This window comes from Natrix helvetica, assembly GCF_964273705.1.
Source record: "Natrix helvetica genome assembly, chromosome: 2".
Classification (NCBI taxonomy): Eukaryota; Metazoa; Chordata; class Lepidosauria; order Squamata; family Natricidae; genus Natrix; species Natrix helvetica.
Genome location: NC_138552.1, coordinates 125272395 through 125290488, shown reverse-complemented (window position 1 = coordinate 125290488; position 18094 = coordinate 125272395). Strand labels below are relative to the sequence as shown.

Sequence of the window (18094 nt, the reverse complement as noted above, 5' to 3'; positions counted from 1 at the left end):
TAGCCATTGCCAAAAACATTTAACTTGCCAGTGTATTTACACAGCATCAAATAATTAGTGAAAAATTAAGAAAAGAAAGCAGACCTATTTGAGGTTGGCAAGCTTGCTCACCACTTGATTGCTTTACCAATAAATATCAATTTTTATCATTCATTTGGCTGCAAACAAGACTAGTAAGAGAGGCCAGGGCCATCTCTTTCCATTGCCTTCAGCTGAATCTACTCTGTAAATATCAAACTCAACTAACTCATCAAAGTATACAGGTAGTCCCCATTTAACATCTACTCATTCAGCAACTGTTCAAAGTTAGGATGGCACTGAATGAGGAGCATTTATAACAGGTCTTTATAATTGCAGCTGGGAATAGTATTCCCAAGGTCATCATGATTCTGGCACTTAGTAACTAGTCTCAATTATGTCACTGTATCCTGGAGTCACATGATTGCATGCTACCCAGAGACACATTTGTGAAATGGGCAGCTGCATTAATTTGATAGCTATAGCAACATACAGCTAATCTTGGCTCATCTTGAAAAGTGAAGCAGGTTTTATTTGAACCTGATTAGTATTGAGATGTAAGATCATAGAAAATCCTACAGCTGTAGGGGAGATAGGGAAATGAAGAACACATTCTAGTAAGTATTAATGACCAACCACTTCTACACTATTACCAAGAAAACTCATGGACACGTACATGAGGTCATCATGAGCTGAGATTAATAGAAGGGCACTTTATTTAAAGAATAAAAATGCTCTGCTTTCGCTTCCTTTTTCTCTTTTGTTTTCTCATTTATCACTGGCAAAATTTATTTTTATAGTTGTCTTTTTCCTCTGATAGCTGCAACTGCCTTATCCAAATTGGAAGCATGCATAATATTAATTGTGGTACTTCTTTCAATATTTCTATAACTGGCTTTTTGTGGACATGCCTTGGTAGCTATTTTCCATTAAATAGCAAAGCACGTGCGAAGCGAACTGGTACTAAGTGGTACAGGAACCCACCCATGAACTTATACTCCACCCTTTACTTTGCTTCTTCTACTTTCTCCAGTCATGTCCTATAGCTCCTGATGCATTCCACATAGTACAATCACTGTTGCCAAAAATGTTTAATGTTGATGTATCAAAATGAAAATATGTCTGCTTCCAACTTATGAAAAAGCTTGTATTGTGAGCTATCCAGAGTTAATTTGGATTTGGGTGATGCCTAAATTTAATTAGGTAAATAAAACCAAACTCCATGCAGAAGATGGACATTCTCCTCAAATTCATCACTGTCCTGACACAGATGATTATTTAAGCCTCATTCAGCAAAGTTCTGCTAAGGATTTTTGACATTTACTGCAAGCTAAATTTAGGTCTAAAATACCATATTTGATACTAGGGGAAAAAGTCAAGCAGTAACTACTGAACAAAAGACCTACAGATCTGGAATATTTTCACTGGCTATGAAGAACTCCTTCAATCAATACATCATTATATTGTTTTTATTATTCTATAAATTATTCATTTTCTGATTAATGTTTTGAAAGGTGAAAATTCAGTTCTTTTCTAATCATGTCTTTAAAACTGATATAGCTTGCCACATTCTTTTTCTGCATAAATTAACAGCCACTAATGCAGAAAGAATGTGTGTAGTAGCACTGAGTCTTACTAGCACAGTTTCTACGAGGGGGAGGGGAGAGGAGAGGAGGAAATGGGGAGTGGGAAGGAAGGAAGGAAGAATAGATTAAAGTAACTTACTGTTATTATTACATATAAGCACCAAACCATAGAGGCAAGATGAAATGCTACCAGTTGCCCAGATTCATTGAACTTGCTGTGCTTGATTTTGGAAAGATGAAGTCGACGGTTAATTTTCTAGGAAAAAAAGAAGAAATCAATAAAGGCAGGGAGAAAAATAACAAACATTCCACCCCCACTATCCAGGAAAAAGGCAAGGAAGAATCATGAACAGAGCTTGACTGGTATGCAAACACACTAGCTCGGGAAAATGAAGTAAACAACCTGGAGATCTAAATGGGATCTAACATTTTGACCTGGATTATGATTCAGCATCTGTTATTGCTGCTGGTCATTCTCCTTCCATGAGACATGAAACAGGGTCCCCCTTTTATTCACCCCAGGCTTCCCGAGACAGGGACAGAATCCTATGCAGGATTTTGGACAAGGGGGCAAAGAGAGGCGTGTTCATCATGGGTGACAGTGGCAACTCTCTTTCACTTGGAAATAAGCAGAAGCTGCGGTATATTTTAGAATTGCCTCTAAACTGTAACCAAACATACCAGAAGATGCTTGGAGCAGTTCACAAAGGTCTTTGCCTCCCTTTAACCAAACAAGCTATCTTTGCTAGCAACCCATGGACAGGATGGAGAAAACGGGACACTGCAAACACCAGCTGTGACCAGAAAGTCTCTCCCACCCACCACATGCGGTGGGGGAGAGAGGAAAAGCTTTCCCACTCCCTCCAACAAGAAGGAACATGCCTAAAGAGAAAACTGACTTTCCAGGCAAGGAAAATGAAAGGAAGGAAAAAAAGGAAAAGATCCAAAGACCCTGATAGGTTAAAAGAACAGTTTATATAATTCAAGAAGGGGGAAATTCACATCTGCCCACCTCATGCTTCAATAAAGTTCAATGCAAAATGAAAACTTTAAAGTTACTTTACAATCTCAGTTATAACACAGGATTAGAAAGGTGGAGGGAAGGGGAGGTTTGTGCCAAACGTTTATGCACCTTAGGTTTTCTACGGAGCCCGAGGTAAGACTTACATCCAGTGCATATTCCTGCACCACAGCATGCAGAATGATTGCTATGAAGATGTAGAAGAGGATTGTCACCAAATCCTTCAGCCCGTAGTGATAAAGAACAATTTCACCATCTAAAGGAAAGGAAACAGGGAGTTTGGGAGGGGGGGAGGGACAGATCAAAATAATAATAATAAAAAAATAAGCTGAGCAACCATTTAGGAACCAAGGCTTTTCAAGGCAGATACCAAGAAGTAGAACCAAAGAAGGAAAGAGAGAGACTAATAATGGCAAGACACAGAAATTAAACCTGTGAATATTAATCACTTCGGCTACATAGCCAAAGGTACACAGGTACCAGAAATGTACACAGGTTTGCCCTGTGCTCTCACTAGTTCAAAATGAAAACTCATTGGATCATTCACGTTATCTACAAGTATTTTGTATGTATAGGTAGTCCCAACTTACAACTACTGCTTACTGACCGCTCAAAGTTACAATGGCACTGAAAAAAGTGATTTATGACCATTTTTTACACTTATGACTGTGGCAATATATCTGTGGTCATGTGTTCAAAATTCAGACTCTTGGCATGTATTGATGAGGGTTGCTATGTCCCAGGGTCATGTGATCAGCTTTTGCAAACTTCTGACAAGCAAAGTCAATGGGGAAGTCAGCTGCACTTAACAACTGTGGCAACAAAAGTTGTAAAATGGAGCAAAACTCACTTAAAAGTGTCTTCCCTAGAACAGAAATTTTGGGCTCAACTGTGATTGTAAGTCTAGGATTACCTGCATAGATTTGAGGGCACATATATTTGTTGTCAATCTGTTATGTTGTATTGTTAGATAATGATGTACTCATTATCTGTGCTAGATAGGAATTGTGACTCATTCTAGACTGAACTGCTATTAGACACTGAACAGATGCATTCAAATCTCTCTTTTATATTTTTTTTTACAAAATTTCTAACTTGGGCCCTATGTTAGATCACTTTACAAGATTTATAGAGGAAAAGAATGTTGGTCTTACCTGAACGTTTCTTTTCGGGAGGAGAGAGGGAGTGGTCACATGTGGGTATTCTCAAAGCCTGATTGGTCCAAAGACTGAGAGTAAACTTCTTAAATACTCCTGCCTTCCCTTCTAACCCAGTTTCCTCGAAGGCGAACGACAGAACTACAACAACAAACAACAAAACAACCGAAAAATACACCCTCCCCCGGGAACCACCAGACCTCCCCTTGGGCTTGACAACCTGACCAGGGTGGGTTGTGACCACTCCCTCTCTCCTCCCGAAAAGAAACATTCAGGTAAGACCAATGTTCTTTTTCCAGTGGGAGAGAGGGACACGTGTGGGACATACCCAAGCTTAGTCCCAGGGAGGGATAGAACAAACAGCTAAGACCCAAGGGGAGTATCAGCCACCATCCTCTGCAGGAACCCTCCGACCAAAGGAAGCATCCGCAGAGGCGAACACATCCAGAAGATAGTGTCGGATGAACGGCGTATGAGACGCCCAAGTAGCGGCACGGCAAATGTCCTTGAAAGGGGCCCTAGTGGCCCACGCCGCCGTGGTCGCAGCACTCCTGGTGGAATGGGCCGTTATCCCTGATGGAGCCGGCCTCCCTGCCGCCCCGTACACCTCCATGATGGCCTGTCTCAACCAACGGCCAATGGTGGCCGAAGACACCCTGGCCCCCAACGTTCCTGGCTGGAATGAAACAAATAAGGCTTCCGTTCGACAGACCTCCGCCGTCTGACGGAGATAAATACGCAAAGCGCGACACACGTCCAGTCGGTGCCAGAGCCTCTCCCTATCGTTGGGGGTCCCGGACAGAAATCTGGCAGGACGATCTCCTGCGCCCAATGGAACGGGGTGTTCACTTTCGGGATGAAAGTAGGACCAAGACGAAGGACGCCCCTATCCTGATGAAAATAGCAGAGATCATCCTTCGTCGACAGAGCCCCTAGTTCCGAAATTCGTCGGCCCGAAGTAACTGCTACAAGAAAGGCTACTTTAAGGGACAAATATCGCAGATGCACTGACCGAAGAGGCTCGAATGGGGGTCCCGTGAGGGCTCTGAGAACAAGAGGGATGTCCCATGTAGGGAACCGATGGATGAGGGGAGGCCTGAGATTAGCCGCCCCCTTTAGGAAATGTTTAATCTGGGGGACGTGAGAGAGAGAAGAGGACCCCACCCCACCCCAAGACCAAAGAAAGAGCCGCCACCTGACAACGGAGAGTATTTTGCGACAGCCCATCCTGCAGGCCCTTCTGAAGGATTCCAAGACGTTCGGAACAGTGTCCCTGGCAGGGGAAATATTAAGAGGGGAGCACCACCGGACAAAGGCCGCCCAGGTGGAGTTATAAACCCAGATCGTTGATGGATGTCTAGCCGCCTCGATGGTGCTAATGACCCCGGATGACAAGTTAGCCCCCCTCAAGATCTGCCGTTCAAGAGCCAGGCGGTCAGATGGAGCCACTGAGGTTCCGGGTGAATCAGGATCCCCTGCCGCAAGACCACCTCCTCCCGCAGAATCCTCCACGGGGGAGCCTCCGACAGCTGTACCAGATCCGCAAACCAGGGTCTCCTGGGCCAATAAGGAAGCACCACGACGACCCGTGCCCCCTCTGTTACCACCTTCCTGAGGGTCCCTGGGATGAGAGGAATGGGGGGGAGGCATAAAAAAGGCCCAAGGGCCACCTGCTCCAGAAGCGTCTGTGCCCTCCGCCGACCTGGACCGGAAGCGGGTGAACAAACGCGGGAGCTGTGAGTTCGTCGGTGAGCCGAAGAGGTCCACCTGGGGGGTGCCGAACCTCTGACAGATCTCCCGGAACAATGACGGGTGGAGCTGCCCCTCGCCATTGTCCAGAGTCGCTCGACTCAGCCACTCCGCCTGGTGATTGGAAAGGCCAGAGATGTACTCCGACACCAGAGACAACAGATGCCGCTCTGCCCAGGCTCCCAGAATTAGTGCCTCTAGCCAGAGGGCCCGAGAATGGGTCCCCCCTTGATTGATGTGGGCCTTGGTGGCACATTGTCCGTCAGCAGATGTACGTGACGGCCCTCCACCGAGGACCAAAAGTGCTGCAGGGCCAGCCGGGCCGCCTTCAGCTCCAACCAATTGATATTGTGACAGAGATCCAAAGTCGTCCACCTGCCCTGAGCCAAACGGGAGCCCACTAGGGCCCCCCAACTGAACAGGCTCGCGTCCTTGGTGACGGTCACTCTGTCTGCCTCCCAGAAGAAGCAACCTTTCCGAATGGCCTGGGAAAGCCACCACCTGAGGGACGATCAGACACCCGCCGGAAGCCAGAGAGTCCGAAGAGAGTTGCTCATCCGTCCCCTCTGGAAGGGGATGAGTTCCCACTGAAGCGGTCGGAGGTGGAGTCTGGCCCATGGGACTATCCCTATACAAGAGACCATCTTCCCTAACAATTGTGACAACGTGAGAACTGAAACTGACTGACTTTTGTGAACGAGGTCTGCGAGCTGATGCAGACTCTTCTGATGATCCCGGGACAGACGAACCCCCCCTGGAGTCTATGACCGTTCCCAGGTGTAGGATGTGTGTGGAGAGAGGTGGCTCTTGGGAAAGTTCACTGAAAACCCCAGAGATTGCAGACTCTGGATGGTGAGACGGAGGTCCGCGACCGCCTGATGGAAGGACCCCGCCTGAACTAGGACATCGTCCAAGTAACATTGGAGTCTCACTGGGACGGAGCGCAGATGTGCCGCCAGTGCCGCTAGCACCTTCGTGAACATGTGAGGGGCCGAAGCCAACCCAAAGGGGAGAGCCCTGTACTGGTAATGGCGGTCCCCGTGTGAAAACCTCAGAAACCTTCAATGAGCGGACAGAATTGGGATATGTAAGTAGGCCTCCGTAAGGTCTACCGACGCTAAGAAGTCTCCCCTCCGGATGCCCTGCAGAATGGATTTGAGGGAAGACATCTTGAAGTGCCTGTACATGAGGAAGCGTTTGAGACGCTTGAGGTCCAGAATTGCCCTCCAGCCCCCCGAACTCTTCGGAACCACAAACAGGTTGGAGTAGTGGCCCATGCCCCGTTCCCCCGGGGGAACCGCCTCCACCACCTGAATCTCCAGGAGATAGGCTATAGCCTGCTCCATCAGGCGGCGGCGCTCCATGCTCCGGGACGGAGGGAACGATCTGAACAGGTTCGGGGGTGTGGAGAGAAATTCCAACCTGAGGCTGTGTCGAACCGTGGCTCTGACCCAAGCGTCCGACGTGATTTCGTCCCATTGATCTGCATAGAGAGACAGGTGGCCGCCTATGGGACGACTTGGGTTTGAGTCACTTCCCCCTACGGTAAGGGTGACCGCCTCCGCCTCGAAAGGGCCGTCGGGACTGGTGTTGGTACCGGTTTCTGTCCTGAAAGGAAGTTCTGGATGACTGCCTATCTGGCCTGAAAGAAGAGAAGCACTGGTTATGATCGTAGTCAGGGGTCCTATAAGTCTGCCTGCGGTAAGGGTGAGATCTAGTCTCGGCCTTTTTAGCGTAGAGTGGAGAACCTTCTTTTTATCCTTGTTTTCTACCAAGATGGGATCGAGAGCCTCCCCAAAAAGATTAGGACCCTTGTATCAGATTGACCTAACAATATCCCTACCTATGATTCTCAGCAATGCTTGGACCAAGAGACTGAGTGGAAACTGGGTTAGAAGGGAAGGCAGGAGTATTTAGAAGTTTACTCTCAGTCTTTGGACCAATTAGGCTTTGAGAATACCCACACGTGACCACTCCCTCTCTCCCACTGGAAAATGACTACAGTACTCATTATCTGTGGTACACATGAAGGCTTCATTGTTTAGAAGCTACTATGTTGGGAACTAGGGGATATATAGTTCCAGCAAATCTGGAAGGCCGATTATATTATAAATATGAAAATATTTTTATTTTAAGTTTCTTGCTTCTGTATGTTTGTGCATATCTATACGTGTCAGCATGTGAATGTTTATGTTTGCCTGTTAGATGTACAGTAAAGACACTTTACTCCACAATTAATAGAAAGCCAGTTTGTGGTTTTGAGTTTAGTGAAACCAGAGCATGCTGACTACCAAGCAGAGATTTTCAATTCAGTAGACTAAATACTCTTACCTGCTGTCAGCACACTGACATTATACTGAGGTAAGATGAACAAGAAGGCAGTCTTGGCTGTAACCTGTGAAGATAAAGTACATTTCTGGATTAGCTTGCTTCATTCCAGTATCATAACAACAATTCTTCTCATCTATCAATCAAGCATCCTTTCAGGCTAAACCAAATTCTCAAGTGGCCTTAAAAGCTTTCCTGAAAGAGAACTGTTATAATGAAACCTACAAATGATAAAGTTTTATATATATACATATACTTACGCATATGCATACATACAATACAATACAATACAATACAATACAATAGTAGAGTTGGAAGGGACCTTGGAGGTCTTCTAGTCCAACCCCCTGCCTAGGCAGGAAACCCTATACCGTTTCAGACAAATAGCTATCCAACATCTTCTTAAAGACTTCCAGTGTTGGGGCATTCACAACTTCTGGAGGCAATCTGTTCCACTGATTAATTGTTCTCACTGTCAGGAAATTTCTCCTCAGTTCTAAGTTGCTTCTCTCCTTGATTAGTTTCCACCCATTGCTTCTTGTTCTACCCTCAGGTGCTTTGGAGAATAGTTTGACTCCCTCTTCTTTGTGGCAACCTCTGAGATATTGGAATAATGCTATCATGTCTCCCCTAGTCCTTCTTTCTCTTAAGCTAAACATACCCAGTTCCTGCAACCGTTCTTCATATGTTTTAGTCTCCAGTCCCCTAATCATCTTTGTTGCTCTTCTCTGCACTCTTTCTAGAGTCTCCACATCTTTTTTACATCGTGGCGACCAGAACTGAATGCAGTATTCCAAGTGTGGCCTTACCAAGGCATTATAAAGTGGTATTAACACTTCACGTGATCTTGATTCTATCCCTCTGTTGATGCAGCCTAGAACTGTGTTGGCTTTTTTGGCAGCTGCTGCACACTGCTGGCTCATATTTAAATGGTTGTCCACTAGGACTCCAAGATCCCTTTCACAGTTACTACTACTGAGTAAGGTATCACCTATACTGTACCTGTGCATTCCGTTTTTGTTGCCTAAATGTAGAACCTTACTCTTTTCACCATTGAATTTCATTTTATTAGATAGTGCCCAATGTTCAAGTTTGTCAAGATCCTTCTGTATCTTAAGTCTATCTTCTGGAGTGTTGGCTATTCCTGCCAGCTTGGTATCATCTGCAAATTTGATGAGTTCCCCATTTATTCCCCCATCCAAATCATTGATGAAGATGTTGAAGAGTACTGGGCCTAAAACAGAGCCTTGGGGTACACATACATATGCAGTCCTTGCTTTACAACCGTAATGAGTCTGGAATTACAATTGTAAGTTATCCTGATCATTAAGCAGGTCATCACTCGACTATGCCCAATTTTATGGCCTTTTTTACAGCAGTTGTTAAGCAAATACCATGGTCAAAAGTGAACACATTTGCCCTCAAGGTGCCTTTTTTTTTTTTGTTTGCCAGAAACCAGAAATAAACAGTGGTTTCTGGCAAGAAATGTCATTAATTGTGCTCATGTGGCAGTGGGATGTTGCAAACATAAGACATAAATGTGGGCCAACTGCTGAGTGCCCCAAATGCAATCATGTAAGGGGGGGGGAGCAGCCATTGCATCTTTGAATGTAGGTCATAATTGTCTTTTGGGAGGGGGTCATCATAAGGTAAGTCAAGGACTCCATGTAGTAGAAACAAAATATAATTTTAGCCTTCAGGGTTTTATGTTGACATCTGAAATAATATACTGTAGATTCCTTGAACTATAGATTGTAAGAAATGTTTTTACAACCTTGAGTTCTCTGTCCTCCACCACTGTAACCTTTAGGAATGCCTGAGGAATAACAACTGAACAGGAATGTCTTCTTCAGTATGTAGTTTGCTGCTCTATACAAATAATTGATGATTCATATAAGACTGGCTCTGTCCTAGAAATTAGCTTTGGGTCAGAACTACAAAATGTTACCTATGTGTGGAATATGATTTACCTGTAGGTGGAATACAGATCTTTTTATATAAAAGTCTCTGAAATACATGCATTTTAAACCTAGCATGATATATTGACGAATATTAGAAGAATTGATTACTACAAGGACTACTGGTCTGATAATCTGAGTTATCAGAGGTTTCTCATCATTTGTACATCACCTGAATTTATAATTATTGTTGAAAACTTGTGGTAAATTCTGAATACCAATTTATTAAAACGTTAATAGATTTTAAGTTAGTTTCTTTGTTATAGATGCATAAAAAGTATTGACCGAAAAGTTTGTAAACCGCTTATCTAATTTTAGTTAATCACAGAAGCACTTTAATTAAATTAAATCATCTCTGAAATTGATTTAAACTATTATATTTAATTACATTTCATGCATGTACAAGAAGACATCCCGTTTACTAATTGTATCCTTTATCCTCCTGCAAAATTTAAACAATGAAAGAAACATTATAATATTTATTGGAAGGGATTAGCTATCCTGGCAATATTAACCAAGTATTCCCATTACTCCCCGAAGGTCTGGAATGCAGTTCAACAGATAACTACAAGTTTCCAAATTCCTGATGGCTGCACTTCATTAATAAACGTATCTCCAGGACACAAATACGTTCTCCAGACTTCACCAACCTGACCTCGAATCTGGGAGATAACAACTGTTATGAAAGATAAATTATTATGCTTAACCATACAGATTCAACGCAACAGATCTGAATGTAGCCTTGAATCAAAAAAGAGACTTAGAAAGTGAAGATAACATAGTACATGGAGAGAATACTGGCCAAACTCTGAAGAAAGATAATGAGACTACAAACCTGCCAAGTAAATGTCCCTGAAAAGAACTAATCACAAAAAAACACATTTGCTTTAGATAAATAGTACCAGTATTTAAGGGCCATCCTCAGCCAAAAGATGCTTGCTTGCAAATGATAATATTGTTGTGTGAAATGTTTGAAGCTTATCCCTAAAAGATGGAATTGCACTTGTAAATATAATTCTTCAAGGTTTCAAGTACCAACCTTTTTACAAGGAGACGGGGGGAACAGATTCAAAGGAGTTTTGAAACAAACTTGCACCTTTCCCCTTACAATTGAACAGGTCTCATCATCCTAGAAGCATTTATGTGCTTACAATTTTTATCTCATTCAGTTAAAAATTTAAAAAAAATTATATCTAATTGTGTTTTCCTAGTATGGGTCAAGAAAAGCCATAGCACTCACTTCAAAGTCTTGAGTAACTAAACCCTGATTAAGCCCAACTCAGGGTGCAAACCAAATCATAAGGTCAGTATTATTTGTTTGTTCGTTTGTTTAAATCTGTTTGCCGCCCATCTTGCTTGAAAACAACTCTGGGCAACTTACAACATTAAAAGCAATAAAACCATAAAAGATAAATATTTCAAATATTAATAAAAATGACAATCCAAGTGAAGTTGCATTTAACAGATAGGGAGGGAGGAAGAAGGATGCTGGGGAGGGGGCAGAGATGGGATTTTATCGTAATTCATCAATTATCTCCAGTGTAATATTCCCTCATTGGTGCCCCAAGCCAACTGGTAGAGCCACGCTTTCAGGCCTTTACAGGTAGTCCTCAACTTATGACTGGTAACTTGGTGGCCATTCAACATTACAATGGACCCTGCAAAAGGTACTTACAATCCAGTTCTGAAGTTCCAATGGATGTCCTCCGTGGTCACATGACCATACTTTATGATTTATTTATTTTTTGCTGAAAATTGACATTTGCTCCTGTTTTTGGCCAAAATGTCCCATAGCAAACAAAGTGTCCATTTTACAGCAATGGCATTCACTTAACAACCACGGTGTGCCCTTAAGAATTGCCACAAAAAGTTATAAAACTGGGTCTGGCCACATTCTATTACAGTCCTAAGTGTGACTGCAATTTCATTAGTTTCAACTGAATTTAAACTGCCAAGGAAAATCCATAGACAAATTTGCCCCCAAACAACTGGAGAAAATTCTACAAGTGATATTTGCTCAACTGCCCAAATTTGTGGGCACATTCTTATCAGATACACAAGAACTGCCCCACTTGTATACTCAAGAACATGGGTCTCCAACCTTGACAACTTTAAGACTTGTGGACTTCAGCTCCCAAAATTCCTCAGGCAACAAGCTGGCTGAGGAATTCTGGGACTTGAAGTCCAAATGTCTTAGAAATTGCCAAGGTTGGAGACCCCTGCTTCAGATGGTTCAACACCCAGAACTTCCTTGCCAGCATCACCATTGATCAAATTCCAGCAGTTGAAGTCAATACATCTGGAAGGTGTCTAGACAGAGGAAAGACTGATCTACATATTTGGACCATATATAGAAATGTGATAGAAGGTCAAAGTTTTCTGTAAATAGAGCCTCAGCTTCCTATATTCGTTCAAGCTTTCTTTATTCAGGGAATAAAGCCAGTTTTGGGAGAACAAGACTCGTGACAGTACTGATAAGGAAATGTTGACTTCCACATGTTGAAAATTATGGAACAAATGGCACAACAGAAGAAAAATGCAAACATAAGGAACAGCTTTCAGCAGGAAAGAGATTTGTTTTATCTATTACCTAGTGGCTACTGCAAGAAGAGGAAATTTATATCATCTAAATGTTAAACTAAACTCTCATCATTCTTTCTTAATGACCCTGCTGGATGGGGCAAATGAGACACTATCACATTGTGTACCCAGGCTAAACGTTTCATAGCTTTCATCACCATTTGGAAAGGAACGGAAGGAAATGCAAGAAACTAGCAAGTTTAGATAGTCAGAAACGCTATTTTAAACCCAAGGAAGGATAAAAAAGCATAACTTTTAAGACAGCATTTTTGTACAAAGCATTTCACTCAAAGAATATTTAGTTGCTTCAGCTATCTATCGGTATTAGAAAGAAAGAAAAAATCATCTGTGAGGAAGGTCATATTCTCTCTGATATTAAAGGGACCTCGTCTAGGAGTGAAGAAGGAATCAGAATCAAAATCAGAATAGAGCTGGAAGGGACCTTGGAGGTCTAGTTCAACCCCCTGCTCAAGCAGGGGACCCTATGCCATTTCAGACAAGTAGCTGTCCAGTCACTTAAAAACCTCCAGTGATGAAAAACCCACAACTTCTGAAGGCAAGCTGTTGCACTGTTTAATTGTTCTCACTGTCAGGAGGTTTCTCCTTAATTCCAGATTGCTTCTCTCCTTTAGCTTCCATCAATTGGTTCATATTTAAGTGATCGTTCACTAGGACTCCAAGATCCCTCTCACAGTTACTGTTTTTGAAAAGGGTTTCACCTAAGCTGTACTTGCAGCGTTGGTTTTTCCTGCTTAAGTGTAAAACCTTGCTTTTCTCCACATTAAATTTCATGTTCTTGTTCAAATCTGTCAATATATTTTTGGATCTTGAGCTTGTCTTCTGGGGTGTTGGCTATTCCTGCAAGCTTAGTGTCATTTGCAAATTTGAGGAATTATCCTTCTATTCCTTCATCTAAGTCATTTATGAAGATATTGAAGAGTACTGGAACTAAGACGGAGCCTTACGGTTAGATATGGAATTTGGCACTTACATTTGTTTTAACAGAGGGGTTTAAATATATTAGGAAATAGAGTCAAACAATATGGGAGCAATGACACTATGACTGATGATTTGTGAGATTAGGTGATGTTTTGCACAGAACCCAAAGGTCATATGAGATGTCAGCCACTTTGTGGTGGTTGCATGTACACCTCCATGTTTTATTTCTGCTGGGTTTGCATATTCTTTAGGAATCCCCATTCCCTAGCACAACAGAGTTCAATACATAAAATGGAATTTAGTGGTGCTATCAGCACTGTAATAAAATGTGGCAGTAAGATCCTAATCTTCTTTACTTCTTTAAATTAATTGAAACTTTTTTCCTAGCAAAGATCACAGCCGCATTTGAACGCACTGCAAAAGAAAAACATGACTAACATTTATTGAAACCTTTTGATTAAATTGCTTGTGTGTATTTTTCACTTCCAAAAGTATTATTGTTTCTCATGATAAGAGACTTGAAACAGAGACCCACAGCTGCAGCCAGTCAACTATAAGATACAGATACTTTGAAGAAAAAAGAAAAGAAAAGAGAAAAACAATCCATTAGTCCAACACACTTATCAGGCCAGAAAATTCTCTTTGAAAACTACTCTGTAATTAAATATTTTCTACTATTAGCCTTTCTTATATATATTTTTATTTTTTCAATGGATTGTTTCAAAAAATAGTAACATCACAAATTGAATAAAAAGCAGTCATTTCTCAGCTTACTTATAAGAGTTCTCCTAATATTGCTGGGCTACTCCACATCTTCTGAAGTTCAGCCAACATTGAGGCACAAGGAAAATGTTGTGCATGGAGTTAGGCACTTGGGCTGTACACAAAGTGAAAATTGTGCTTTGCTCTATGCTTTGATGAAACACAGCCTGGCTGTGGAATTCAGTTAGAGCATTTTTTGCTTAACATAGCCCAACCAAAGTGGAAGATGGATCATGAGGGTTCCTAAATGTTTTGCTATCATACATTAATCTTAATGTATACAACTTCTCTAAAAATCCAAACACAAATGAACAATGAGAAGAATATGATAAAATTTTGGGAAATCTATACATCCCTATTGTATAACATTAATTTTGAAGCTGAAAGGCTGTCCCAGTTGCTTTGCTCAACCTCCCAGCTTATCAGCTCACTGTTACTTTCTGCATTCAAGGCCATGGCACCTCCTCAACTTTCTGCTGCCCTTTTGACAATGAGTGATTGGGGCGTTTGGATAATGTATTTAGAAAAGTTCATGGAAGGTTGATCTGGTATATGGTAACCATGGAAAGATGACTATATGCAAAAGAATGGAAGAGTATTGAAAAGCCCACAATGCATGAATAAATTGTGACAATGACAGAAACGGCTAAACTGACCTACAGGAAATCCTTGTTTAGCAACCATTCAAAGTTATGACAGACACCCCCATCCCAAAGCTACTTATAACCTGGTTCCTGAGTTCCATGGCTGTTTATTCCTCCACTGTCACATGACTATATTTTGGGCATTGGCAACAGGCTTTATGGCCTGTCGCCAATAGCAGCATAACCTTTTTTCACAGCAACCTACCATCAACTGAAGCAAAAGAATCTAAGCTAAGGAACATATCAAAGCTTGTAGAACAGCACCTGTTGATGACATGAGGGGGCACTGCTTTTCATTCATGCCGTATAGAAATAGAGAGCTGAGGGAGGGAGGAGATTGTTTGTGATCATATAATCTCATTACTTAAGTGGAATGAGTTAGAAATATTCCAACAAATTTTGCATGAAATTATTTGAATAATTGAAGTATTTTTAAATCAGCTATTTGAAATAGCATTAGTAGCCATTAATACTAGTAATAGGTTGTTTTCATCCACACTCAAACCGAATAATACTAGCTGCAATAATGTATACTGAATTTTCCTGAATGGCAATGTGAGAAATATTTTATAGTTGAAAGGATGTTGTAGAATATAAAACATCTTAATACAGCTGGTGTTAGAAAGTGAGATTCTGCAGAACTTCTATGCTCTTGAAACAAACAAAGCCATTGTACAACACAGCCTTTTTTCCTTCATGCTTCTCAAATTCTTCTGTCTTTTCATCAGATAAAAGATGCTTAATGTTTTCAAGAAAATCAAAGCATCAGCCAAAAAGAAGTATGAGAAGTGCCTTCAAATCATATACATTCTTTTTTCTTAAACTTTAGATTTCAGAGCAAAACTTTAGTCCAAATTAAGGGACCATGCCTGTTTCAGACATGCTTTCAGACTGGAGAAAATTATTATTTTCAAATATGTGTTGACAAATATAAATATATATTTATATCACATGTATACCTAATCTATTTATTTAAAACTACAGTACAGTATATATGTGATAGCAAAGTAGTTAAAAGATTGCATTTGGCTGATCTCCTTTGATAACTGTTTCCCCAAAAGAGCAAAATTCACTCTACTGCCATTATAACCAGCTATCAAAATTAATAGCTCAAGCATATGACAGTTTCTTTCCTGGAACCAGAAGCAGAAATAGCGATTTTGCAGGCTCTACCATCTCATGTGAGGAATGTGTCAGTCCTGGAGGTCATTTTTTTCTTTGGATCTTTAGGGCTGCCACACTTGGAAGATGGGCATGCTGTGGGAACTGGAGGGGTTAGGGTTAACTTGGACTTAATGAATCACATGATAAAGAGTTTGTCCCTGGTTATACAAAATAAATTTGATTCATTTGTGCCTTTAGTAGATGTATTGACTGTCTTTATCTCAAGGGTCAAAGCACAATGGTTGCTTAAGGGGGTGGGTGGGGAGCCAGAGCACTACCCCAAGAGGAGAACAGAGTTTGTCCTATGAAGAGAACGTGGGAAGGGTCTGGAGATTAAGCAATACTTGGGTCAATCTCAGAAGTGATCAAAATCCCATAAGCCTGAAGGACAGAAGAAAACAGACCCTTGGTATCCAGAGTTAAGAACAGTTATGTTCAAAATAAAGAATATTTTGCTGCTATAAAGCTCTACGGGCGAAGAAGCAAGACCATAATCAATAAAGATCCAGTTCAATGAAGGCAGCCTCAGGGGATTCCTGAGTGCTCAGTTTATTTAGTTTTGATTGCTAGAATAATACAAAAGTCACAAAAGTAAATACTGACAGGAAAAATACATGTTGTCACGAGAGCTGCCCCTTTGATAAGGGGATCATTCTTGGAGACAGGAAAGCTTCCAAATTGCGCAATTTTTCCAGTGAAGGCTATATATCAATCACCTTATCAGTAGTCAGGTGGTGACCACACAGCCAAATGTATATTTGCCTAGATCATAGGCCACTTAATGTAATCAATAATGGAAAACAAAAATCTTATTAATCAAATCAGCAGAGAAAATGAAACATTTATGATCTGACCTACAATAATTTGGTATATTATTCCATAAGGACGGAAGTACACGATGTGTCTATTTTTTTTAATGAAAGAACTACATTATAAAATAAAAAGCCCAAGAATTTATGAATAGATAGTCCTCGATTTACAACCACAATTGAGCTCAAAATTTCTGTTAAGTAAAACTTTTCTTAAGTTTTACTTAACTTAACCACATTTTACAACCTTTCTTGCCATAGTTGTTAAGCAAATCACAGTAGTTGTTAAATTAGTCAAACTGTTGTTAAGTAAATCTGGCTTCAACATTGACTTTGCTTCTCAGAAGTTCAGGACTGCCTGTATTTCAGCTTGCCAACTTACTCACATTTAAGACGGTTGCAGTATTATTATTATTTTTTAAATGCAAATAATACAAACATAGACATCAGAGGTGGGTTCCTACCGGTTTGGCTAAACCGGTAGTGATTTGCTGGACTGGGTTTCCGGAACCGGCAGTGACCCAGGCCTGCCATGCCTCCGAACCGGTGTTCCGGCCCGGGCACCATATTCCCCACCCTCCATTTTTTAATGTTCTTCGTACACCGAACCGGCAGTAATGCCGACAGCAACCCACGCCTGATAGACATATACGTCTAAATACAGATAAAAAGAAAGGAAAAAAAACTAATATTACAGTGCACCTACACTTCTGGAGAACCTGGTTTTTTTACTTTTATATTTCTTCATTTATAACAAATAAAAGATATACAATAAATTTCAATTGTGTCCTTATGGTTGCAGTATTGTGTGCTTTTTGCAACCTTCTGACAAGCAAAGTCAATGGGGAAGCCAGATTCACTTAACAACTGTGCTACTAACTTAACAACTGCAGTGATTCACCTAACAACTGGGGAAAGAAAGGTTATAAAATGAGGCAAAACTCAATTAACAAATGTCTCACTTAGCAACAGAAATTTTGGACTCAATTGTGCTTTTATGTTAAGGACTACTTGTAGTGTATATAGCTGGTGAAGGAAAGGACGATTTACAAAGGCAAAAGTTTTAAAGAAATAAAATAAATTATATTGATATGCATTACTCTTGTTTCCTTTTTCTTTTTCTTACCTCGTTTTCCTTTGGCCTAGCATTTTTTACTTTTTTAATGTGCTTTTTATGACATTGCTTCTTTGAAAGGATGACAGCAGTGGTGGGTTCCGGATCCCGTTGCAACCGGTACGATACAACAGGGCCGGGCATTCACCACATGTATGAGCGCAGCATGCATGCAGCACGTGCATGTGTACTTACCACCCGGGATGCTCCGTGACACTCCAGCTGCTCGGCGGAGCATTGTTCAGGCGCCGTACGCACCGTGCGC

General features: G+C 41.4%; 1 protein-coding gene across 1 annotated transcript in view; it reads right to left on the bottom strand.

Moving 5' to 3' along the window:
• Nucleotides 1–18094, bottom strand: part of TRAM2 (translocation associated membrane protein 2) — a 41012-nt gene that overhangs the window by 13822 nt on the left and 9096 nt on the right. Inside the window, exons 2-4 of the mRNA XM_081943567.1 lie at nt 7863–7926; nt 2772–2881; nt 1744–1860 (exon numbers count right to left, since the gene is read on the bottom strand). Coding sequence (XP_081799693.1) covers nt 1744–1860; nt 2772–2881; nt 7863–7926 — 291 coding nt within the window. The remainder of the gene's footprint in view (nt 1–1743; nt 1861–2771; nt 2882–7862; nt 7927–18094) is intronic.